The 25,120-nt window shown below is 47.8% G+C and overlaps 1 protein-coding gene across 4 annotated transcripts in view; it reads left to right on the top strand.

Moving 5' to 3' along the window:
• The first annotated feature begins 272 nt into the window (after window positions 1-272).
• Window positions 273-25,120, top strand: part of GRM7 (glutamate metabotropic receptor 7) — a 266,715-nt gene continuing 241,867 nt past the window's right edge. For 3 of the 4 annotated variants that reach the window (XM_035546872.2, XM_050712778.1, XM_035546870.2), the window contains exon 1: window positions 273-870. In XM_035546872.2, the coding sequence (XP_035402765.1) occupies window positions 304-870 (567 nt within the window). In that variant the 5' untranslated portion in view covers window positions 273-303. The remainder of the gene's footprint in view (window positions 871-25,120) is intronic. The other variant, XM_050712779.1, reaches the window with a different exon arrangement.

The following is a 25,120-nucleotide window of genomic DNA, read 5'->3' as shown; positions in this document are numbered from 1 at the left end:
CCATCCCCATCCCATCCCCATCCCGGCCCCATCCCCTGTCCCCATCCCCGTCCCCGTCCCCATCCCCATCCCCATCCCCATCCCCGGCCCGTTCTCGGGCGGCACGGCCGCATCCTGCGCAGCGGCGGCGGGCGGGGCGGCGGAGGGGGCGGGCGGCGGCGCGGCCCGGCCACCATTTAAAGCGGTGGCGGCGCGGCGGCGGCTCCCCAGTGCCGAGCGGCCGCCGGGCGCGGCGGAGGCAGGGGGGGAGCGGCCCGGCCCCGGCCCCAGCCCCGGGCACCCCGCGCCGCCGCCCCGGGCCGGATGAAGGCGCAGGGGAGCGGGGGGCATCGCCCGGGCGGCGGCGGCGGCGCCGGCACCATGGTCCGCCTGGGCAGGCTCCTGCGGCTCCTGACTCTGCTGAAGTTGCCCTGCTGCCTGCTGGAGTTGCTGCTCTCCGAGGCGGCCCGCGGGCAGGAGATGTACGCGCCGCACTCCATCCGGCTGGAGGGGGACATCACCCTGGGCGGCCTCTTCCCCGTCCACGCCAAGGGCCCCCCGGGCGTGCCCTGCGGGGACATCAAGAAGGAGAACGGCATCCACAGGCTGGAGGCGATGCTCTACGCCCTGGACCAGATCAACAGCGACCCGGACCTGCTGCCCAACGTCACGCTGGGCGCTCGCATCCTGGACACCTGCTCCCGAGACACCTACGCGCTGGAGCAGTCCCTCACCTTCGTGCAGGCGCTCATCCAGAAGGACACCTCCGACGTGCGGTGCACCAACGGGGAGCCGCCCGTCTTCGTCAAGCCGGAGAAAGTAGTCGGGGTGATCGGGGCGTCGGGGAGTTCCGTCTCCATTATGGTGGCCAACATCCTCCGGCTCTTCCAGGTAGGGCTGCTGCCGGGCCGGGCCGCGGGGCTCTGCCCGCCGGGCTCGGGGCTGCGCTCGGGCCCCTGCAGGTGCTTCCCTCGCCTCCCCCCGGAGCGGAGCGGAGCGGGGCGCCTCTCCTCGCCTCCCTCCCGGCCTTCCCTCCCCGTTTCGGCACACTCCCTTCCCGGCGGTGCCTGGCACTCTCCGGATTTATCGCCCCATTGGCAAGAAGCAAGCCGTGAAGGAAGAGAAGGGAGGAGAAAAAAAAAAAAAAACAAGGCGATGACTGAGCTGGGTTTGCACTGGAGAGGGATACGGCTCGGCGGTGGGGGCACGGGGCGGGCGGGGGTCGCCGCAGCGGCCCCCGTCGGGGGTCCGGGGATCCGGGGGGGGCTGCCCCCCGGCGGACGCGGGGCTGTGCCGGGCACCGCCAGGCGCCCCCTCGCCCCTCGGGGCCGGGCAGGGCGCTCTGCCCCGCGGCCGTGCTGGACGGGGAGGGCGGCGCGGCCGCCCCGGGGCTGGGGGCGGGCGGGGGGCGCGGGTCCCCGGCCGGGGGCGAGGCGGAGGCGCTGCGGCTCCCCCCGGTCCCCGCTGCCCCTCGGAGCTCGCGGCTCGCCGTGCCCCGGGGAGCCGCCGGCAGCGGGCGCGGTGGCAGCGGCAGAGCCGCCCCCGGCTGCACCGTGCGCCGGGAGGTTGCTCGCTTCCTATCCTGCGCCTTCGCACGCGGAGGCGGTGGGCTGCGTGTGCGGGGGGGCTGTTTTTTATCTCTCGCTTCGGCGGCGGGGGCAGCGCTGCCCCGCTTTTCCCAGCTGGAAACCCGCGGGGGTCCGGTGGAAGCCCCCGGCACACCGCATCCCCGCGCCCTGCCCGCCCTCCCGAGCGCTCCTGACGGACCCGCTTCGGTTTCCCTCGCCCCGCCCCCCCCCCCGCTCCCGGCAGGTGGAGACGCGGCTCGCAGCGCCCCGGGGCTCCGAGCCGCCGGCCCTCGCCTTCCGGAGCCCGCAGGGTGCGAGCAGTGCCCAGGCTGTGCCCAGGCTCCGCTCCGCCAGGCGCTGCTCTGCCCAGGCAGCACCGGCACGTCTGAACGCCTGCAACGGCAAACGGTGGGCACCGCGCTGAGGTCTCGCTCCGGGGGAAATCCTCGGAGCCTTCCCCACAAAGCCACAGCACCTGCGAAACCTTTGGTGCCGCCGAAATTACGTAATGGGGCTTGCAGACAGCAAGGCGTTCGGGCAGTTTGTGCGGGTAGTGGTATTTATGTCTATCCAAACATTTTAACATATTGTGACTAAGCATCTGTTCCAAATTGCTTTTTATCCAAATCACCCAGAAAGCAGGAACTGGTACATCCTGAGAGAGATTTACTGAATATGTATTTTGCAGATTGGTTCTGCCTCCTTTAAGCACATTTTCCATGCCCTAAAACTGTTCCCTCTTGTCCTGCCCTCCTTCAAAACCCAGTTCAGAACGTGTCCCAGCCAGAGAGAAATAAGAAGGAAAGAAATATTTTGAGGTAAGAGGAGGACTGTGCCTATTAAGCAACTACGTGCTGTTGTATGGGGAGTAAGAAGCTGTAAGCTACTAGAAAGAAAATCAGCAGCACACTTGCTAACCTAAATGCTTCCCAAGATGCGTTAGCTTTTGCCACCAGCGTGTTCCTCGAGGGTCTCTGCAGGTTTCCTGGCCGTGGCAGTGTGCTGAGGGGTGGGGGAATGGCTCCTGGACGTGTTTTCATGCACAAACTGCCGCTCCCCTAACGTCTCCTAGACGAATACTCTTTCCATCTGTGGAGGCCTCGGCAAAGAAATCTTACTCACTAGTGTTTACATTTCTCTGACAGTATTTTGGAAGAGAGTTGAATTACTTGGTACTCTACCTTAAAGTCAGGGAGAAGAAACGTGTATAAGCCACGCAGAGCACGGGGGGGTTGCTCAGCCGGTTACCAGTGCTCGCGGGCTCTGTCCCCAGCGGGGTGTTCGCCCTGCTCTCTGCACACTGGGTTACCGTGACCGGCTGTGCCGCTCACCTGCCTGCTCCTGATAGAGCACAGAGCTTTGGGAGCATCCGCAGCTAACGCCAACAGGTGTGTCAGCAGGGGAAAGCCGTGCTGAGGTCCTCCGATCTGAATTAATCTGTGCCGTTACTGCTTGAAGTTCTGTGGAAGCCTTCCTTTGATTAAAAAAAAAGATGCAAAGAATCTGCATTAGCTGTCCTTTCATCGCAGAGGGACAAGCCCACAAGTCCCTCCCCCTGCCTCCGTCTCTCTCTCCACGTATCCCTGAATTGCGCCTTCAGTAAAAGCCGCAGGGACTGGCTGGGGCAGGGGGGTTTTGCCAGGCGCTGTGGGAGCTGGAAGGGTGCTGAGCTCCCGGCTGCTGCAGCAGGGGGACTCTGGCCCCGGCGATGCCCGCGTGCCTGCCGTGCTCCTCGTGCCGGGGCGAAGCTGCCGGGGATGCTGAGATGCGGGCACTTGCCAGAGTGCTCTGCCTCTGAGGCACGGGGATGTGCCGAGCTGTTTGCCGTGGGCACAGAGCTGCTGGGGAGAACAGGACATCTCCTAAGGCCACGTACGTGAGGATTTCTTTTCCAAAATTACAGCCGATGAAAGCTACAAACAGCTGCCCTGTGCAAGCGCAGGGTTTAGCGGAAGGAGGAAGAGTTTGAGCCTGAATTCAGTGTCTCGTATTGCCACAAGCTTGGTGTGGGCCTTAATTGAGTTACTTGGGATGCTCAGCACATCCCAGCTGGCACCAAGGTCCCACGAGCCAGACCCACACCGAGGGGGCCTGGGGCGCAGCCGGGCGCTGGGCTCACGTCTGAAGGCAGCTGTCCGGTTTGGTGAGAGCTCCCTGCAGGAGGGATGGAGTTGGGGGTGCCTCCGGCTGGGTGCTTTCTTTTTGCACCTCGCTGTTATTTAACTTCCTACTCTTCAGAAGCAGAGAGGGAGCTGTGCCCCGGCAGGGGGGCAGTGATGCTGCCCACCCACAGCCCTGGGCAGCGGGCCGGGTGCTCTGTCTCTGGGCTGGGATCCCCAGCACGTGTGCCACACCGCCGTAAAATACGTGAGCTCTGTGCAGGAGGCTGCATTTCCTTTCCTGCGTGGAAGGCGATGCATTTTCATAGATTTTTCTAGGACACTGCAGAACATTGCTGGGAAATGGCTGTTAGGCTGCAAACTTCGGGCAGAGGACGGCGTGGTGGAGGCGTGCTGCTGAGCACGAGGGGCCTGCGCCTCCCTCACAGGGGGCAGCATTAATGCAACAGGAGTAACAGCACCGCGTGTGCTGGAGCGTGGGGGTGGAAGTGCATAAATATTCAAGTGTGTCAAGTACGGTGACTTTTTCAAAATACAATTCTATTAGAGTGTGCTGCTAAATAGTATGCAGATTGTAAATTAAATATTTGTTCTAAAAATAAAGCAGAAACAATTTAGAAAGATGTTTCCAAATGCATGAGGGATTTCAAGGCAGTATGGTTTTTAGGCTGCTAGTTTTGCATTGTAAAAAAACGTTGCTACTTCAGTGTCATAATTTTCTGTACAAATTTAAATCCATGAAATTCAATAACTGTGCTGGAAAAAAAAAGCCAAATGCTTAATCTGTTTCATATCTTCTTTGAGTAAAACCATGCAATATGGGGAATATCAGCACACTCATTTCTTTTTTTCTACTGGAAAACTCATTTTTGGACTCCGTTCTCATTACAGCCTTCAATAATGAACTAATTACTGCTTCAGGTTTCTGTCCTCGGTGGATGTAATTTTAAATAGTCAATCAACAGTAGCTCTTCCTGTCTGAAAACCTTTGTCTTGTATCAGTGGTGGTTCTTGTGGCCTGTGAGGGTGCATTGCCAAGCCCCTTCAGGGAACTGTTTAGAAAACGGAGTGGGATAAAGGCGTACAACTAGATTGGAAGTGTAAATTGAAACTCCCCTCTATCCCCTGGGTGCTTTTGCCTGTATTTCCTTCTGCGGGTACCTTCTCACTGAATGAGAGATGGAGGTTGCAGTGCCTGCCTTCTGCTGGAGACACGATGAGGCCAGCAGAAATGTGGTTATTTGGAAAGGAATAGAACTTAGAAGTGCAGCTCTGAGCTGGATGCTTCTTTTTTTTGTAGAAGAGGGTGTGCATTTTCCAAGAATATCTAAGTTGGGATCTCCTCTTTGCCAGAGCGCTGCATCAACAGGCTGTGGCTGGCTGCGCTACAGCGTTCGAGCTGCTGCTGCCCGTATCGACGGAGATCGTGGCTCTCTCTCAGCTGCTGGCGTGAGGGAATTAAATTTGGCTTTGGCAGTCATCAGTTCCTGTTCCTGGTGGATTTGCTGTGCGGTCGAGGGGACGATAATGAGGGCTGCATGAGGACCACTCCAGAGAACATGTGCTGCTGTCATTTCAGGGATGGTTGAAGGGGTTGTTTTTAAGCTGCTCCTCTGACCAGATCCTATAAAGTCCTCCACACCACAGCAGAAGTATTTGCAAACTAATGGTTTTCTCCCTCTCATTTGTTCAAACTTCCCACTGGAGTATGTGATGTAGGCCCAAAAGTGAGCATTTGCATAGCCAGAGGTTCCCGTGGAGCCCCTCCTGCTGCCCTTATGGAGACGATTCCAGTGCCCAGCGTAATTCACTGCGGTTACCTCCCGTGGGGGCTCTCGGCTCATCCCTGGCCTTTGGGAAGAAACCCAAGATGCTTTAGCAATATTTTTCTCTAAGTGCTAATTATATTCAAAAGGAAAGGAAAGGAAAATTCTTGTGCCAAGAACTCGTGTGTTTCCATGAGGAGCTTCTAGTGGTATGTTGGAGGTGCTGTGAATATATATATATATATATATATATATATATATATATATAGCTTTCTGGGGGAGAGGGGAAACACGGTAAAATCTGTGTCCTTGACAAGACAAAGTTCAATATTAGCAGTAATCTCAGCTCTTAATCCAGTTTCAAGTGCCTCTCTGTAGCCTTCAGGTAGAAAGGACTGCAAGGAGACATTTGGAAGAAGACGGCTGCTGCCAGGAGAGCAGCGCTCGCCCACGCAGAGCCAGCAGGAGGAGTGGGTGTGAGCAGGGCGTTGGCAGATAACCGGGGGTGCTGCGGGGGGCAGCGCGGGGGGTGCTGGAACGTGTCCGCCCCGGTGGCGAAAGCATGTAGCAGCAAGTACACCGTGCAATTCCCAGCTCGCTCCTGAAATGAGAAAAGGTGACCTCTTTGGGATGACAAATGGAGGGATCATTTCAAGGCATTAATTTTTATGAAAGAAATATTGATCTGGTTTTGAATCTCATAGCACTAATACTGTAAAACTACATGTACTATATTCCGTATTTTATTCTATTAAAATGAGTTTTACTTGGAGGCATTAAAACCCTCCAACACTGTACTGTGCATCATAATATCAGATGTTGTTACTTCTATTTATAGTGATATTCAAATTAATCTCAATGAGTGACAATGATGACTGTCCCAGACATAGGACTATGATGAATTTTATCATAATATTGGAAGATATGAAGCACGTAATTAAGGCTGTTTGAGAGCATGGTATCCAATATAGTCAGGTCATTAGTGTGGTGGAGTGGGCATCCAGGCAGAGAGAATTCTGAAGAAAAACAAGTATTTCTCAAAGCCTGCCTTGTTACCGATGATTCTCAAGGTCCTAAAACCCCTTCTGCTAAGGGCAGCAGAGCTGTTCTGATTCACCACCAGCAGAGCTGAGAGCAAAGCATGGTCCCATCATGGGCCACTAAAGCGTGGTAGCCCTGCCGTGGCCCAGGCCACTGTCACTCGGGCTGGTGGAGCTCCCACGCACTGCCTCGGGTGACAAAACCATTTAGAGGTGCGGCACACACCCAAACCCCGTGTCGGGGTGCAGGGCTTTGCACCCTGAGCACAGCTGACAGCAGGGTGACGGTGATGGGCACTGCTCTGCTGGGTCGGGCGCTTCCAGCAACACCACCCGGCAGCTGCGCTTACATCTCCAGACCAACTCCAGCTCCAGCAGCATTGCCCAACTTCCCCCTAATGTCATTTGGTTCGTATTGAGATAAGCGATGCTTTTGCTGTGTCATTTGGGATGTTCGGGAGAGGCATTAGCATGCCGAATGGATGCGAGTGTTGCAGGGCATATATCCTCTTATTCTTCAGCTGACGTGGTAATGCGGGCCAGTGCTGCACTTTGGAGTACTTTTAAATGAACCTGGCAAGTGTTCCCAAACCCCTGTGAAGTGCTCCTAATTAGAGATTGCCTTTCTGCTTGTGTGGAGATGTGCAGCACTCAGACTACCTGGCCTCTGATCTGAGTGGGAGGAGGACGCAGGCGTGGGAGACCTGCCTCTGAGCGCCCGCGCGGCACAGGCTCCGTCTTCTCACATGCAGGGCACATCAAATAGCTCCCTTGTTGTGCAAAGGATAGCCTGACCTGGGGAGGTGGGGAGGACAGCTAGAGTAGTGTTAAATGTTGTAAGACTTCTGTCAGTTTTGATGATGGCTCTGCTTTAATGTATGTGAACATGTTTGTGTATGTAGGTGTTCACATATGCATTTATATATGTATTGATATGTCATTTTATATACTTATAGATATATCTATGTATTTTTTTGATATTCTGTAAACGCAAGCGACCCGTCTTTCAATATCTTGCTCAGGAATGATGCCGGGGTGGGAAGGGGAGAGGCAGCACTTGTGCTGGGTCACGATAGGTGACGGTGGGATGGAGCACGCCTGGGCTTCCATTGACCGCTGCTGTCAGCGTGCAGACAGCCGTGTCACCTGGCTGCTCAGCTTTTCGGCTCTGCCTGTCTCACATTATTGTGTGAGGTTCAGAAGAATCATGGATGGGTGATTTAATGGAGAAAGATGCGTTCTAGCAACACAGAGCCACCTCCAAGACATTCAGCAATGCATCAGGTTGTGCTCAGGCCTGGCTGTTCCTGCTGGACAGTGATGGGAGGGTGAGCAGAACCCGTGATGGGAAGGGGGGAAGCCCTGAGGGGTTGGTTTGTGTGCAGCTGGTGCAGAGGGGGATGGTGACCTGGAAGGACGATGCTCTGCAGGAGCAGCAGTCCCTCTCCTCCTACCAGCAGAAGCCTCAGGTCTTTCCCCAGCCTTGCTGGAGCGGCTTTCTTGCTTCCAGTTCAAAAGCGAGATAATTTGGACCTGGCTTTGGTGTGGTCCCTTTGCTCCACTGCATGCTGTAGATACGCCCTTAGATCTTGCTTTTACTGTTTTACAACTGCTTTTGCCTTTTTGCTTGTGGGTATAACAACTGCTGACAAAGCCAAAGCCTTAAGCTGTAGATATGTGCTGAAAAATGACTGTGATCCAGGTTCTCCTCGGATGGCTTGGTACAAACCCGCATCTCCACTTCCTTCGCAAGAGGTTTCACACTTGTGTCCCTGATGCCAGGGTTTAGCCACGCGGAGCTGCCCGGGATGCCCGTGGTCAGCATGCAGAGCACTCCCAGCCCCGCAGCTCCGCTCTCTGTGCTGCGGGGCTGAAGGCGAGGAGGCTCCAGCTTTAAGCACCGCTTGTCACTGGGAGCACAAAGAAGTTGATTGTAGTGCTGTTACAGAGGCTTTCCAGGGTTAGCTGGAAAAGTCGTCCCCTTTGTTCATAAACCGAATATCAGCTAGAGAAGCGATGGTGTAAAAGTGACTATACATCCTTGCGTGTGATTTTTATAGCAGCCATTTATTACTATCTTACATGAAGGCCCTAATCCTAACCTTTCTTAGAAGAGTGCCAATAAATAAATGGGACTATAAATCTGAAGATTGCAGAGGATGGAGACACGTACTTATCTTAGCACAAATTTCCAGTGCTTTCTTTGAGGAGTCCACCCAGCACTGGCTGATGTTGGTGGGGTGGCAGCTGGGCAGGGATCCATCCGATCCCCTTGGGCAGCTTCAAGCTTCCCTTTATCCTGGTCCAGAAGACCTCCTAAAACAAAAAACAGCAGAGACCAATCCGTAGTATCAAAGCCATTCACTAAAAACTGGTACATCAGGGATATTAGGGAATTATGTAAAGCCCCAGAAATTGAAATGGGGGTGAGGATGGAATTCCTTACTAAATCTGGACTATGAGAATTTGGTAGTCTGTAGTGCTCACACCTTTCTGACTGGATTTTGCCCACCTTGTGCATGGAGAGGTGTCAGCCCCTTTGCACTGGGTAAGAGCTGCACCATGTCCACACGTGCATTTAGCTATAGGAGCTCATGTGGGCCCTGCAGAAGTAAGGTGGGAGCCACGGGTGCTCGGCTGTCCCCTTGGGGCAGATGCTGTCCCTTGCCCCCTGTTCTGGCCCCTCCTGTGCCCCCTCCTGTTTTTCTGGGGCAGGGGCTGTCCCCTCACCTCCTGCCACCGGCTCGTGTGCTGGCGGTGTCCCCAAGTCACGGGGCAACGCTGGTGGGGGTGGATCAGCCTGTCCTAGCAGGTACCTGGCTCACCTTCTACAAACACGTAGTGAGGACAATTCTACAGCCTCCATGGATTTTTTTTTTTTTAAATCTTTTTTCTTAATAGGCAGCTTTTATCTTTGAAAAGTTTCCTGGCTTTGTTTTGACTGTACTTTCACAACAGGGTATGAGGCTTAAGTGCAACATAAGATGCAGTAGGTCCCTTCCTAAAGCAAGATTTCTGTTTGCTCTTCTGCTTGGAGTTAGGTAGCAAAAAGCAGACTTTGACCACTTTAATGAGAGATTTATCCATGAGATTAACATACTCAGCTGGGACCTGGGAAACTTTACCTCTGTCTCATTCAGGCTTTAGATCTAGCCTAAATGTCCAATGGTCTGGATGAGTACTGGTGGCTCTTTTCAGCTCAGTGTCGTTTCAGAGATGCACTTCCAGTCTAGACTGCTTGTGCTTAAACCACCACCAACAAAACAACTAAACAAAAACTCCACAAGAGCTATGCTTCCACAATAGCCTTTGTTTAAAGAGCTGACAGATTTGCAAATGAAGCAAATAATAAATTTCCAATTGTCTCTATTCAGGATCGTCAAGCTCTGAAGAGGAACCTCAGGAAACTTTCATGCTTACATCGTCTGGGATGGGAATGCTTGGGCTCAGTGCCTTGCAAATTTGTTTTCTCTGCTGCCATTTTAGACTTGTGTAGAATAATATTCTGCAAGCTCATATGGAGAAGGTTTTCTAATAAATTTATTATTTCATAAATATTTTAATAACAGTAATTATGCATTCATCAGAATGGAGATTTGTTTCAATGTCATTAAATTCAGCTTCATAATTATATGCATGGTATTTTTGCACACAGTACAAGCTGAGTGCAGTTCCTTTGTAAATATAGTGCAGCACTTGGCGACACTGGAGGAGTTCACATCTCTGCAGAATTTTCATCTCTAGCTATTGGCATGTTGTATACAAAAAAAGGGGGAGGGGGACAACAGGAAATTTTCTTCCATGAGAAAGGAGAATTCAGGCCTTCAAAACTTCAGCAGTTTTGTATCTCCAGCAACAACAGCGAATGAGCTCCTTAATACGAGATCACAGATGAAATGCAAACTGTGGGATGCAGAGGCGCCAGTCGTGCACCAGCAGCACTGCAGTGCTAAACCAGCTGCAGCGCGGCCACCATGGGTGCCCCGTTTGCACACGCGGCGATCACCACCACTGCTGGCTGAGCTACCAACATGCTTCTGAGATTTACACAAATTTACTTTTGTTTATGATGCATTAGTTTATGATGCATTATTTTGGTGAAAGGCTTTCTTTTTGAAGACAGACTTATTTTTAGACATCTTGAGATAAACGCAGCCAAGTTAGTGTTAGAAGTTCTGCTGTTGCCAAAGAAAGCTTGACTAGGATACAAGTTTTGTAGCAAATCCCCTTTTCACTGTATGGAGCTTCATTCTGGGGGAGCAATGCGTGTGGTGGTTTCTAAGTATCTCTGCGCCATAAACATGGTAGGAATAAATAAAAAGCTAAAGGGAAACAACGCAAAATTGTCTGGAAGTTGTAATTTTTGTGTAAATAAAATCCATAACTAATAGAGATGTCTTTATTTTTTTACACAAGGTAATTTTGCTGTAGTATTTAAATGCATAGAAGTGATACTGACAATAAAAAATAATTAAATGACTTTTTGTCTTGTTTGTTTTTTGTTTTTCTCTCTGAAAGCAATGTAGAAAATACCACACTATTAGCAAAGTAAAGGAATTGTCTTTTTAAGTTGTGTGCGCCATTGTTATAGTGAAGGCTTTTCAAAATAAGGAAAGGATATTTCCATGTTTTGATTCCTCAGCAATGGGAGCTCCACACCTGTTCCCGTACTCAAAGATATTTCCTGTAGAGTAGCGTTAGCGGCACAGGTGAAGAGATTTGTGTGCTGCGTGGCATTCTTGAGGCTGACAAAAAATTAATTTTCCATCTGCCTCCAACAGCCACGATGGCATCAGCCCTCAGGGAGTTACAGCTTGTTTTCACTTTGTTAGCTAAATGAGACGAGTGGAAATGCAGAAAGGGCCTGACTCCCCCCACGCTGTGCGGGCTGGCCAGGGATGCTGCAGAGCTCAGCATGCCCAGCGTGTGGAAGGATGAAGCCCATGGCAGTGTCTTCCCATCTTCAGGGGGGTTGTGCCACAGTAAGCTGGAGGGCATTACATCTATGAAGCAATGACAAATTTCAAAAAACAGCTTTTCCCACCTGTGATAAATGTACTTCGCTAGAGAATCCAGTTGTTATTAAAAAAGCCTCCAAACCCCATGCTTATTTTCTCATAAATAATCTTATATTTCAGAAGGAAATAAATACTTCTAAGCACAAAAGCACGGAGGAATGAGGCTGATAACCCTTCTATAAAATGTCCTGCTTGAGGTGAGCAAAACATCTACTGTTTGCTTAAGAAATCCATCTGTTAGTGAGATAATTGTTTATTAAAATGGGCATTCTATTGCTAGGTTTATGATAAGTGCACGCTTGTGAAGTAAACCCCATATTTGTTTCTGGGCGTTCATCTGTGCTGTGCTGTCACCCTGCACTTTATATTTAAGCATGCAGTGACTCTTTCCTGATTATCACAACTCAGCAGTTGAGCCCTGCTCGAAACTCTTATCAGGCACGGTGGAAATGTCACATGGGGAATTAGAGCAGGGCCCTTGGCCATTGCATGGCAGCTTGGTTTGGAAGCAGATTTGAGACTCTTCTTAAGGGTAATAGGAGGTGTTTGCATGGTAGTAAGCAAGTAAATGTTGCAGCAAGTCAGCTAAGTTATATCATTCAGCCTTTAAGCTATGAAAAAAGTTGTAACAATTTATCAAAAATATTAGCTGTTCCATGGGGCAAACTAGCTGATTTGTGGAACCTCCATGCAGCAAATTATTACATACATTTTTACACAATGTTTTATTTATACATATTGCTTTGCTTCTCCTTTTGCTAGTTTTTCAAATCATTTTTTTAAAGCAATAAACGTGTGTGTTTCTACCTCTTCCCTTCCTCCACTGTTCCTCTCTCAGCTCCTAAGCAGTCTGGAAAATTGTTCTGACAGTAGATCTTAATCTCCAGGGTGAATTTTAGATAAGATGCTATTGGGTTTATAAAAGGAAGTTTTTTCTTATGCCATTATAAAGGTATCATTGAGCTAGCAAAACGGGCAAACTGTTCTCTTTGTCTTTCCCACTGTTTTTGTACAGTGTGTTAAATCTCGTCACTTAAATTATAATAAATACGGCGCGTATTAAAAATAACAAAATAATGAGGTTTAGTTTAAACACACAGCTAGGAGAAAACACAATCTTTCTCAATCGAATCATGTTTCTGCTGCTCATGAATCTTTTTGTCATATTTGTTGATGAAGAATTTGCTTTAATGCGCTCCATGAAGACAAATTAAAAATGCTGCGGCTGGGGCCGTGCCGGTGGGAGGTGGAAATAAAGCGCACGTCCAGTGCTTCCCCTTTTCTTTTTATCCCAGCCTGTGCTGGAAAACCAAATCACCACATTGACTGTTACCATAAAGCTTCACAAGACATCGTTTGTAACTGGTTGTCGGTCTTTTGCAGCGTTTAGACAGTGAAAATCGGAGTTACAGTGAGCTAGGCCCCATGGTTATGGTCAGCTCTCTTAGCACACCCGCTCTTTGTGTAACACTTTTTCTGTGGCCTGTGTTTGCAGGGCCGTCCTTTGGTTGGCTTTGGGATGGCTAAATCCGTGTTGGCTTTGACCAGCAGTCAACGTAGGGATTCTTTGTCCCTCCTGCACTGGGAGCATTTCCTCTCGGGCTGTGTTGTTCCCCTGTGACACCGGGGCAGGAGGTGACACGGGGCCTGGGCTGGCCCAGTGCCTCTCCTCAGGACCTACAGCGCACCTTCTAAGTGCGGCCTGTAGGGAATGTGTCTGCATGGTTACTGAGGGATTCTTAGCACAGGGAAAGGACGTGTTCAGACCAAATGACAGCCTGTCATGGCACAGAACAAAATACTCTTATAAGCTGTAGCAATTTTAAAAATAGAAGCCAGGGAGAAAATGGACTTGAAGGTACATAGCACTCAGACAGATGGGAATTGGTCCTAATGGCCTTGAGCTGTGCTCGGGACGGAGGGCTGTGAGCTCAGCCAGGGCAGCGAGCTGCAGGTGGGAACAAAGCTGCTGCTCTGATATGTCTCCCCATATCAAATGTATTTTTATTCCTAATTCAGGCAAAGAACTCTCCTGGCTTCAGCTTCTCCTTGTTCAGCTCGGGCTCGCTGCTGCAAGGCCAGGTGCTGCTGCTCCAGGAGGTGATGGGGGAATCGACCGTGGAGACTTGGCTGCTCTGTAGGGCTACTTATGTTGTAGAAACGTGCTTCATATGAAGTCTGAAATCTGTTCAGATAACATCTGAATTCAAAACGTAGTACATGACCTGGCTCCTGAGTCTAGCAGATGAGCTTATTTGGTGTAAGCCCAGGGAAGGATCACTGGGATCGCTGTAAAGTCATGCAGATACAATGCCGACTGCAGTAAGATTACAGTGCTGTAAACGGGCTGTTAGATGTGCAGGACATTTCTTAAGACTTTCCAATACAGGAAAGCACCTATGCTTGAAAATATATACATATATTTATAAAGAGTTGTTGAACATTGATTCAGGTGATTCTGGTGCTTTGACAAGCGAAGGGAGGCATGTTAAAAGCATAGAGATCTCATGCTTTCCAATTTAAAAGTACTCACTAGTACAAAAAGCTATTGAAACTTGATTTAAATCTTACATGGTAGAAAATTATAATCATGTGCTGTATTAAATTGAACTCATGAGTCTAATACCCATGATTCCCACCAGTGCTCTCAGTAGTGCAGCCGTGTGACCTACTGCATTGATGCTCTCGCACTTTTCGACTATCTCACCTGTACTTAATGTATTAATCTAGTGCTTCTGATGGTTATTTTGGCATCCCAAGTGCTTGATCCTCTTCAAATAGTTGACATTCTCTCAGTGCATTAATTCCTTTCTGGCATTATAATGAAAAGGTATTGATGAAAACACTTGGAAGATTTAGAACTGAATTGAGTCAGGGTAGGACTAACCTTAATTAATGCACGTTACTGTTTCTTATATGACAGTTTATCTGCTCCTAATTAATGTTGTTAGAACTACAATATAGATGTGTGATTATAGACTTATTTAAAAAAGCAATGAGATGGTGAATAGCTGTCACGATCCGACAAAAGGTATGCTTGGATGCCAAGAGAAAAGAGGTGGTTACCAGTACTGCTGTGTCCTCTGCACCACGGGAACCAAACGAGATGACTACTGGCTTTAGTTGACCTATCTGTCTCTGAATTAAATGGAAATTGAACTGAGCAGCCTACTGAATCTTTTTCAATTTTGCCAGTTTTTATTGACTCCTGTAATTGTCCTAATGAGACACTGCATTTAAGTTGTCTCGTCTCTCCCACCCACTATTTTTTCTCTAGCTTTTCTGAAAGTCTATTTTTTACACGGACTGTTCACGTACACAGCTCTTTACATTAGCAGCTTTAAAACGACAGTTCTTCTACGTCTTTTTTTTTTAAATGTTCTCTGGGGAATGATGCTTCAAACAAGGAAATTGTATGTTTCATTATCAAAAAGGTTTCAGGCTTTATCAGAGTCTTTTTGTTATAGTTGTCATGGAGGTTTTTATTATTATTGTTAAATTGAATAATGGGGAGGAACCTGTTCTTAAGTCTTTGTACAAGAACTAAAATTTAAATCCAGATAAATTCAGTCTGTTTGTAAAAGTGACTTTTTAAGGTTAACTGCATTTAGTTACAATCACTGGAAGTGCAGTTCTGTTACTTTATATGAACCAGATAGCAAGGTTTTTTGCAACTGTAATAAGTGAGGATGGAACCCAACTGCAGTTGGAGTATCTGGTAGGTAATTTTGCAGGTGCTGTTATTTCCCAGTAACCCAAAGAAACCCTCCTGCAAACTCTCAGAGGCTGCTAAGGGCACCCTGGCAGGGATGAAGTCCTTCAACAGGGGCATGGGAAGAGATGATTCAAAAAGAGTTTTTTTTTGCAGCTCAGCTGGGGTGTCAGGGAGCCAGAGAAAGCACTGCACTGGAGAAGGGATGCTGACTGCTGTTCTGCGTGGAGTCAGTATTATTCATACGTCCCTGGGATGGCAACAGCTCCTGATTTCTTGGGGCCGGGACAGAATCTGAATAAGTAATAAAGAGATTAAAGGCTTGGGGATCTGATTGAGCTCTTACAGCTGGGAGTTGCCAAAGCAAAATAAATAAATAAATAAATAAATATGCAAAGGTGGCAGCAAGGTGTAACCTGTTCAAAATTTGGGCCAAATTTAACAAATAGTTTTTAAATAGTTTTGTCTTAAAAAATACATAGAGGACCAGTTTGAAAACATATAAATAAATAAATAAATAAATATCAGCATATTTAGGCTACCCCAGGCTTTAGGGAGCTCCCAGTTCAGAGAAAGCATGAAATGTAAGTACTTTATATAATGTTTACTGTGACCATCATACTCATTATGCCTATGAAATACATTTTTTTTTTCCTTCGGATGCTGAAATTTGTTGACAATCAGGACTCAAAAGAGTCCCTCAGGATTGTTTTGGTGTTATGCTATGGGATCTTTCCTTGTAATCACCACGGAAAGGCAAATTGCAGCAGGCATTTTAAAATAACGTGTTTAAATACTGACCTTTTTCAAAGGCTTTGATGAAAGATGTGAAAAATTGGAATTCATTATAATATTTCTAATTTCCTGACATGAAAATAGGAAAGACTTTCTCAATGTGCATCTTCTCAAATAGTCACCATCAAATGTCCTAGTTTAACAAAGATCCCTTGACTCTATGCATGCCAATGAACTTAACTATTGAATATATAAATCAGTGCTAATGCATGCTCTACAAAAGGAAAGGATTCCTTTCTGTGTATACATTGCTGTCATACAATTCATTACTGTGGTGTAAATGCCTGAATGAGTTTGATCTAAAGGTGCATAAATACATTTAAATGGATTTAAAATTAGGACTATTAAAATAACTACGTGATTCCCCCAAGAGCGTTTTGGGGCAAAATTAAATTCAGAACACATAAAATGTAGAAGGTTCACATATATGTGTGTATATATATATATACGCTTTCAACATTGCCACCATTTGTTTTTTATGTAGTCAAAAGAAAACACAAAAATAATTCCTACTGCAATGTTGAGGGCCGTGGGGAAGGTAAGCAAAGCATCTGGATGCTGTTTACTCCCGACAGGCAGAGGCAGAATTCTGGTGTGGTGCCAGTCCGTTCGGTTTTCTGTGGGTGGTGTTGTTGGGGGGTTTATCACAGACTTGAAAGACCCTAACCTAAACCATTCTTCAAGGCTTTGTTTAAATGCACAATGAGACAGTGCCCGCGCTAAAGAATTTACCGTCTAAGCAGAAAAAAACAAAGGCTTTGGAGGAGAGATGTATTATCTCCCTCTTGCAGATGGAGAACTGAGAGGCATAACAGATTAAGTGAATTGCCTCTGATCATTTAAGACTATCTGTGAGAGCCGTGCAGTGAACTTGGATAATGTAAGCCACAAAATCGTCCTTCCCCGTGTGGGCCATGGGGCGAAGGGAGCCGTCTCCCCTGGGACGTGAGTTCTTCTCCTTCCTCCGTGTCTCCAGGGCTCGATAGTCACACACGGCTTCCCTTGGCACCCTTCACGTGCTCCTGGTGTCTCTCAGGCCAAAGCCCTCCCTGTGGAGGAACGTGGGGCTGTGACAACTTGCATTTGTTTTCCCAGCGTGTCAAGATTTTGTTTTGCCAGGCAGGTGAAAGTGCTGACAGCAAACCAGGTAATAAATATTAATAGTGGGTAAAAGGATGGATCTTAAGCACCTGCTGGTGCTTACTGTTAAAATCAGGTATAAAATGGATAGGGGTCAAAATATCAAGAGAGGAAAAAGGTAATGCCATTCCAAAAGGCATGATTTCTTTCTTTTCCTTTTCTTTCTAGAAAAGGAAAAGAAAGAAATCATGCCCAAACCAGCAATACTGCATGTGCCGGGGGGAGCAGGGCTGAGGCAGGTGGTAGATGGAGGTGAATTAAGGCAAAAGGGATACAGATGGGCTCAATTGGGAGGAAATGAGGAAGGTAAGAAATGGGAGGGGGGTGGCGGTATGGGGAGGGACAGCAGCAGAAGGACACCTGCAGAAGGAGCAGCATGGGGAGAGGACGTGGTTAGTGGCAGAGGACTGATAATCCAAGCAGATTTGAGGTAATCTTGGGGAAAAGGGTCTTTAGTTTTCCTCTCCAGAGGTGTTTCCATGCTCTTAAAGCAAGAGGCTGGAAGTTCCCAAATGAAACTCCTCCCTTGCGATGTGTCTGAGCCCCCAGTTCTGCCCAGTATCTCCTGCCTGGCACCGTCTGCCTCTGATGGCCTGCAGCTGGGTGTGTTGTGTGGCCCAGAACAGGAGAGGAGGCTTGGATTCCATAACAGTATTTATTTGTCTTTTTGTGAGCTGTTTTGGAACTTCTTGGGGGCTTGTTTGGGGGCTGAGGAACTGAGTGGGAGCTTTGGTATTAATGGATCTACACTCTCAGGAGAAACCTCCTGGCTTGCAGCAGAAGTGTATGTACTGGGTCTTTTTTTGGTTGGAGCATGAGGTGAACACGTACGTCTCAGGGAAGGTTCTTGCTGGAGAGGGAGAAAAGCAGCACTTTGGAGTTTGTGCTGTGATCTTTCTAGAAAGAATGGCTTTGAGTGTGCTTTTTGTACTGCATAACTTTATTTATTTTAAAAATGGCTGTGTTATTAAATTTGGCTTTGTCTGTGCAAACAAACATGAATTATTTTGCTAGCTCAAGCGTCTTCACAGTCACCCATAAATAAGGTAAAATGACTTGAAATTACAATTGATCAAGAACGATGCTCGGAGGTTTTGTCTACGAGCAGGCCATTGAATTCGGAGTCCTATCGGGTCATGAGTTCTCACTCAACCACAAAAGGCCTTTCTGCTCCAAAACTGCATTTCCTAATAATATCTTTGTTTTCTGCAAATGACACCATAATTCAGATAAATTTGTGCTCATTGAGAAAAAGCAGGATCGACCTGTGTTTGATACGTGATGGCTTTGCAGCCTGCCTGGAGGGGAGCCGTGTGTGGGTCTGGCAGCAGGCAGGGGGCACAGCCCTGGTGAGGAAGGGACACGTGAAACTTGCTGTGTGCTTTTGGAGGCACACAGAGGTGATGAATGCAGAGGGAACACCTGGGCTGTGGCTGTGCTGCTGGCTGCTTGCTCTCCTCCCACTTCGGGGGCTGCTTCCACAGGGGAGTTGGGCACACGGTCCCTGAGGGATGGTTCCTCCTCACCTGCTCCATGCTGGGTTTCTCCCAGAGAGGCTCAAGAGCACCCAGCTGCCGTGGGGAAAGGAGGGAGAGCTGGCAGGAGCCCTGTGTGCAGGCTGGTTGGACCGGGCATCCTGCATGCCAGGGCAGCAGGGACAGGAACGGGACTGCAGCCATGCAGGTTTCAGGGGGTTTTATCTCCAAAGTGGGTCTGACTTAAATTCTGTTAAACCATTATGCTTGCTTGAGAAATGGTACCGGGCTATTGTTTCCTAGAACGTTCATTTTCTTAGCCAGGTGCATGAGGAAAGGGCTTTGGGCTGCTGGTGCCAGCTGAGTTTTGGGCTGGCAGTGTTCAGAGGCAGCCAGTGGACGCGGTGCGCCCCAGCTGCTGGGCGTCTCTGCCAGCGATGCTTTTGGCTGGGCAGCTTTAAGGAAACACTTGCAGATACTTTGCCTCTAGGAGTAAATTATCCAAATCTCGTTGCAAATCAGTCCCACAGTGAAGGGGCACATTCCAGCTTGGCCCATGACAGCTGTGGCCTCAGAGGCCACGCCAGCGTGCAGTGGTGTTTCCTTCTGCGTTGCAGCTCTGCTGCTGCTCCCGGCTGCTGCGCGCTGCCTGCCTGGGGAGCAGGAGGCCTGGGGTTAGCACGGGGAGTTCTGACAAGATCAGGTATGCATAAGCAGATTAGGAAATGTTGGCTGTGAAACTGAAGTTTAATAAATGGGTCAAACTTTTTCCAGCTCAGGGAGCTAACGCTGCCGTATTCCCGCTCAGAGAGCTCACATCAATGCTGTTTAACCTACATGTTAGCGGTGTTCAGGCAGAGGCACTGAAATTAATTTGATCGGTTTGACCTACATAGTTACACAGGGAGGAAACAATAAGAAATAAACAAGAAGATGAGACTGCATTAGAGCTAATCCTATTTTTGGCCTATTTTTTCTGCCTAGTGAATACTAACATACAAATCAAAGGAATATACTTAAAAGTGTTTTAAATAACCATCGGTGTCAGAGGCTGGTGGAGAAGGCTTGTCGTGTAATGCACAGGATCAAGGTGATTTCTGCGTGCGGGAGGGGAAAATAAGGAGCAAATGGCTTCAGAAACTCTTCCTGCCAATGTGGGACTGTGGCCTGCTGGTCCCATGGTTGGGATGCCCGCCTGAGCTCACCCTGCTCCGATCTGCATCTCTTATCCCTCCCCTGTCCCTGTGCTCAGATACACGGGCTCCTTCTCCAGCCCTGCTGCCCATACTTGCTCTCAACATCCCATAGCCAGACTTCTGCCTTTTTTTTCCTTTTTTCCAACCTTTCTCCCCAGCAGTCCATTTCAATAAGGAGAGCTTACTAAAACGTTGTCTCTTAGGGATCTCTGTTTATCCACTTTGAAGACGAGCGTGGCTAAATGTTTTCTAGAGACTCGAGGCTTTCCTGGCTTCCCAAGAAGGCAGTACTCTCTGTATACAGATAGCCTCTGCTGTAAGATTTTGTGAATCTCTCAGGTTTCAGAGCTAACTTCACAAGTCTAAAATTACCGTTAGATCTCAGTTAACATAAATCATCACAAAATGCTGTTCATATTAGGTATGCTCCTACTGGGTCTTTCTGTCTAGAAATATAATCAAGTGAAGAACAGTTGAAATGAAGTGAGTTGGGTATTCCATGTTTTCTCTGCTGTTTTTGTTTGGATTAACTTGGTGTCCTGGCTGAGTTTCTTCTGACTGTTGTTTTTAAAAAAAAAAAAAAAGTCAACGACAAAAAAAAAAGTCCTGTAGACTTCCAGGTGAAACGTCCTTCTCCACAAGGCTGCTGCTACCTGTCCGCAGGCACATTTCCCATCGATGTGCAGATGTCCCATGCCAGTGGGGCTGGGACCCAACCCCATGTTTGCTCCTTGTGTTGAGAGCAGGAATAAAGGGAAGCAGGCTCAGGTTCTGGGATGAGCGTCCCATCTTGGTGCACGAGGCTCCTTCCGAACTGACTGCGGTTTGGTTCAGTTCAATTCACACGGGAAGTGGGTTAAGCCTACTTCAGCCTTATTATGAGTAAGTGTTCATACAAAAGGCTGAATTGAGGTGATTTCAGTTCTGAATTCCCAGAATTAGTATCTGAATTAATTTTTGCGGTGTGGGCAAGTCCTAGATCTTTTTACTGTCTTCCAGATTACAGCAGGAGAATTGCTGATGTGTTTATTTTTTTAACTTTGCAAAACAGTCCTAATGTCTTGAAATGTGGAAGAAATTCACATTAGGAGGTGAAGGAGAAAAAGAGGGAGACATTAATCTTTTTATGGTGACTTTTTTCTCCATGTGCAGTAGAAGAAGCAATGATGAATATAAGTAATGTTTTCCAACCAATTTCTGGGTCATTTCTCCAATTGCTTTTGAAAATGACTAAGCACAATTTAATCTGTTTTCACAGATACACAAATCAGAAATTATGATTTCCCTGGAGCAAGCCTGGGCACCAGTCCCAGGTTGCTGGACTTCCCACCTTGTGCTCGCCGCAGTATCTGGGTGCTGTGGGGTGCCCTACAGGCCGTGGTACATCTGAGTAATGGTGTCTGCTAGGTGGTGTGTTGTTCCTCATCATGACAAAACTTATTGTCACAGTCCGTTCTCTTCCTACCAACCAGTATCATGAGGAGAGTAGGATGTGTCAAACAAAGCTCCTTTATTTGTTCTTTAGCTTTTTTTCCCATTTCATGGGGAAAAAAAATAAATGGTGACTGGATTCCCCCACCTGCCCCAAGTGCTTGGAGATCTGGTAATGAACAGCTGTGTTCTTCAGATTAGGGGGACTGCTCCTCCTTTATTATTTTTTTTTAAATCACATTCCCCTGCAGTGTAGAAGATGGCGCTTGGCGAGGTAGTTCCAGGTCAGCCGTTTGGTTCAGGTACTGGTTTTCAGTAGGAAATGGTACAGAATGCAACGCACCTCAATAGCAAAGCTGATGTTAGTGCTCACTGGCAGAAGAGTTTGCAGCAGCCCTGTACCTGTACCTGGAGCTACCTGTGCCCCCCTGCAGGACCATGCCGCGCGAGGCGAGGAGCAGGGCCCTGCCTTAGCACTGCAATGCTCCTCGTGTTTCTGCTGCTCTTTGGTGAAACAGCCAGCGTGCCATCCAGCTGCTGTGTCGGGGAAGATTTAGCAACATCTGCTGCTTTGGCAGCCTTCTCAGACAGTTGTGTCAATGGGTTCTGAACAGATTGGGCTCCCCAATGGCTGATTTAATCTATTGGGCACTGTTTTTCTCTCTGACTCATCTTTGAATAACTTTGTGCCAGTCTGAGTTGATTGTAAGCCCTTGTGCAGCCCATGTAAAACAGATCCGTACTTGTAGCCGAATGAGCCAGCTACCTAAGAGATGTGTGCTCTTTGTGCCCTGCAATGTAAACTTTTGCAGTTCCTTGATTACACTTGTACACCCAACTAAAAGTAATTTCTAAGACAAACGTAGCTGATTAAATAGCTACAACAAATATGTAAAAAAAAAAAAAAAAAAAAAAAAAAAGGCTCACTTTTTGTTAGTAATTCGCTAATAATTCAATATCACATCCTATCAGGAAAATAGGGCTATAATGTTCAGTGGGCTTCAGCAGTAGACAGCAGCCCTGTTCTGGCCCTGAGATGCCGGTTCAGATATCAGAACAAACTGTGAAAAGAAAGGGATTGGACTCCTTGGCTTGGATTTGACTGTATCTGCCTATTATGCTCTTTATTTTGTATTAGTACCTTACTGTTGTTCTGCAGTGAAGCTGCCTAGGGTAAATCAGACTTATAAAGAGGTCATGTGTTCCTCAGTGTGGATCTGTGTTGCTGCCTCTGTTTGAAGCAGTCTTTTAATCAGACAGGAAGGGGTAGCTGGCTGATGAATTGAGTCCAGGCGTGTGTTCATATAGACTGAAGTCCATGAGTTTGGGTCAGCCCCTTCTGTCTGACACAAATGCCAGCGAAACCACTAAATGTCAGACTCCTCTGCTGGGTTTTGATTTGGGATCTGGTCACCTCGTATAACAACAAAATATGGACAGCAGCTTCTGATATTGCTTGAATAACAGAACTGCATTTTTTGTTACAAGTGCCCATTCTCTTGAGTTCAGCTGTCCGGTGTTCTGCTCAGTGTGCAAACTGCAGCACTCTAACTATAGCTAGAGGTAACCGGAAGAGTAAATATGGTGGGAAATATTAGACAAATAATCTGAATAAAAGGAGGGTACGTGAATGCGTATCACTTATCTAAGACCTTTAATAAGAGGCCAGTATTTGTACTGATTTGACTAAGTTTGAAGTGAGAAAGCATCTTTCATCTCCACCAAGCACTCTGCACCGATTGTTTAATTCACTGATCAGTCGTGCCAGTGTGTTACCTGCTGGAGGTGATACTGCAGGGAAACAAAAGGAATCTGTGCTCCCACGTGGGACTGTTTGAGGCTTGGGTATACCCAGACTAGAGCTGGGAGGTTGGTGGACAGATCGCTGCTCTGCTCCAGCAGTATTTGGCATGTTAGGGCTTTTCCTGCATTGCGCCTGAATAACCTTATTGTGTTGGGGCTTTTGGGGATCGATGGGAATTGTTCGTGTGGGCTGTGGGGCATGGTGGTGCTGGTTTTGGTGGCTCTGGGCAGGCAGGAGGCTCCTGGCGTGACCACGCCAACCCTCTGAGAAACACAGTCTGGTCATGGAGGACAATCCAGACGTAGCATCATTTCTCCTGCCACTGTCCTGGAAAAGAATTTTGCTTTGTTTTTTCCAAGGCAAGACTTAGCACTCAGCTCCTGTTAGTTATTTCCCGCGGAGGCAACCTTTCTTCTCCGAGAAGCTGTAACTTTTACCGGCTGCGGGTGATGCAGAGAATCACAGCTAAGCTATCTTCTTTCTCAAGCTACATGGGAAAGCAGAGTTCAGCCAGTTTTGTGATGCATCTCTGTTTTTTTCCACATCCCATGAGATTTATGTCAAAGGACTTATTGGTGAAATCTGCTGCTTTACAAGCTTTATGCTGCTCAACAGGTCGGACTAGATAAGTGTAATATCTCCTGGAACTCGGTTTCTTCTGCCCTTAATCTTTACAGTCCTGTTTTTTGTGATCTCTGACGTTTCTGTATGGTGAATCCATTTCTGGAAATTAATACCCTTGTTTAATACGGCAAAGGTGCAGATTTCTGCTGTCAGATATGATGTCACTGAAACACAACTGGATGCCTTTTACATCCCGTTTAAACTAACATATGAGTATTCAGTTTCACAGCCACATAAGATTAAGAACTGCCTCAGTAATATCCTTTAATTCTTTCTTACGATCGAGCTCCTGCGACTGATGTTGTACAGATGCTGACTAATTTGCAATATTGTCTGAAGGAAATATAAGTCTCAGAACATGATCTGCAGGCATTCATGAGTGTATATGCACTGATTTTTTTGTTTCCTCTCACATTTGTGTAGATGACTTTAAAAAAAAATTGGGACACGTATTTTGCTTGCTGTAAAATGTAAATATAAATCCTCATCAGCAACTGTATAATCCAGCAATGATCTCTCTTAAATTGAAACAAATAATACATTTTGTGAATAGAGAGGAGGATTGATGGTGTCATCCCTGCAGGCAGTTTGTGTAAAGTGTCTTATATTGGCTGTGCAACTCAACACTGAAATAACACCAGAAGGGAGCAAAAGATTAAAAAAAAACAAACAAACAAAAAAACACACCTACATGTGAGTATTTGCAAGTCCTGTGCCGTGAGCAGGCATCGTGCCTGCTCCCCGAGACACAGCGCATTGCATGCACGCTGAGCCCGTGCTGTTCCCTGCCGTGCTTGGGCAGTTAGCAAAACCCTGGGAGCCTACCGGGAGAACTCCATTAGGATGGTATATAGGTCAGTTATGTCCTTAATGCAATGCTCATTTATACAAAATATCCTGAAAGGCCATCTCAGCTAGCAGAAACAAACACGGGCTGGAGGAAGCAATCTCTCCGTGCAGCTGCTGCTCCGGTGCGTCGGTTCCTGCAGTCCCTCCTCCTGCCACGACGGTGCCGGTGCTTGCAGACACGCACACGGGTGCTCTCTGATCTCCAGCACACGCAGACTGCAGCCACCAGCCATGCCCCAGCGTCTGAAGTCAGGGAATGCATCGCTCTTCACAACTTACCTCTGATCTGCTCTGTGGCGTGGTGGTGCAGAGGAGACGAGTCCCAAGCTGTTTTCCTGATGAAAGAATTTAATCATGCCTCTGTGTCTGAAAGAGTAATTGGTGCAGGCGTTGGCTGGAGGAAGATCCGTCACTGACTTGGGATCCAAGCCTCGCCTGCTGCATCTATTAACATGTCTCAGCACAATATAAATCACTCTGTTTTGTTTAAAATCTTGCTTATGGTTGAAAAACAAATGATACAGCATAAAATGTACATGTGGCTTGGTCCCCTGGTGATCCTTCAAGTAAATTAATCTGAAGAATAATGAAAAATACTTGGGG

Source organism: Cygnus atratus, chromosome 10, assembly GCF_013377495.2.
Source record: "Cygnus atratus isolate AKBS03 ecotype Queensland, Australia chromosome 10, CAtr_DNAZoo_HiC_assembly, whole genome shotgun sequence".
Classification (NCBI taxonomy): domain Eukaryota; kingdom Metazoa; phylum Chordata; class Aves; order Anseriformes; family Anatidae; genus Cygnus; species Cygnus atratus.
The sequence above is the reverse complement of the archived record's forward strand: the minus strand, read 5'-3'. Positions and strand labels throughout refer to the sequence as shown.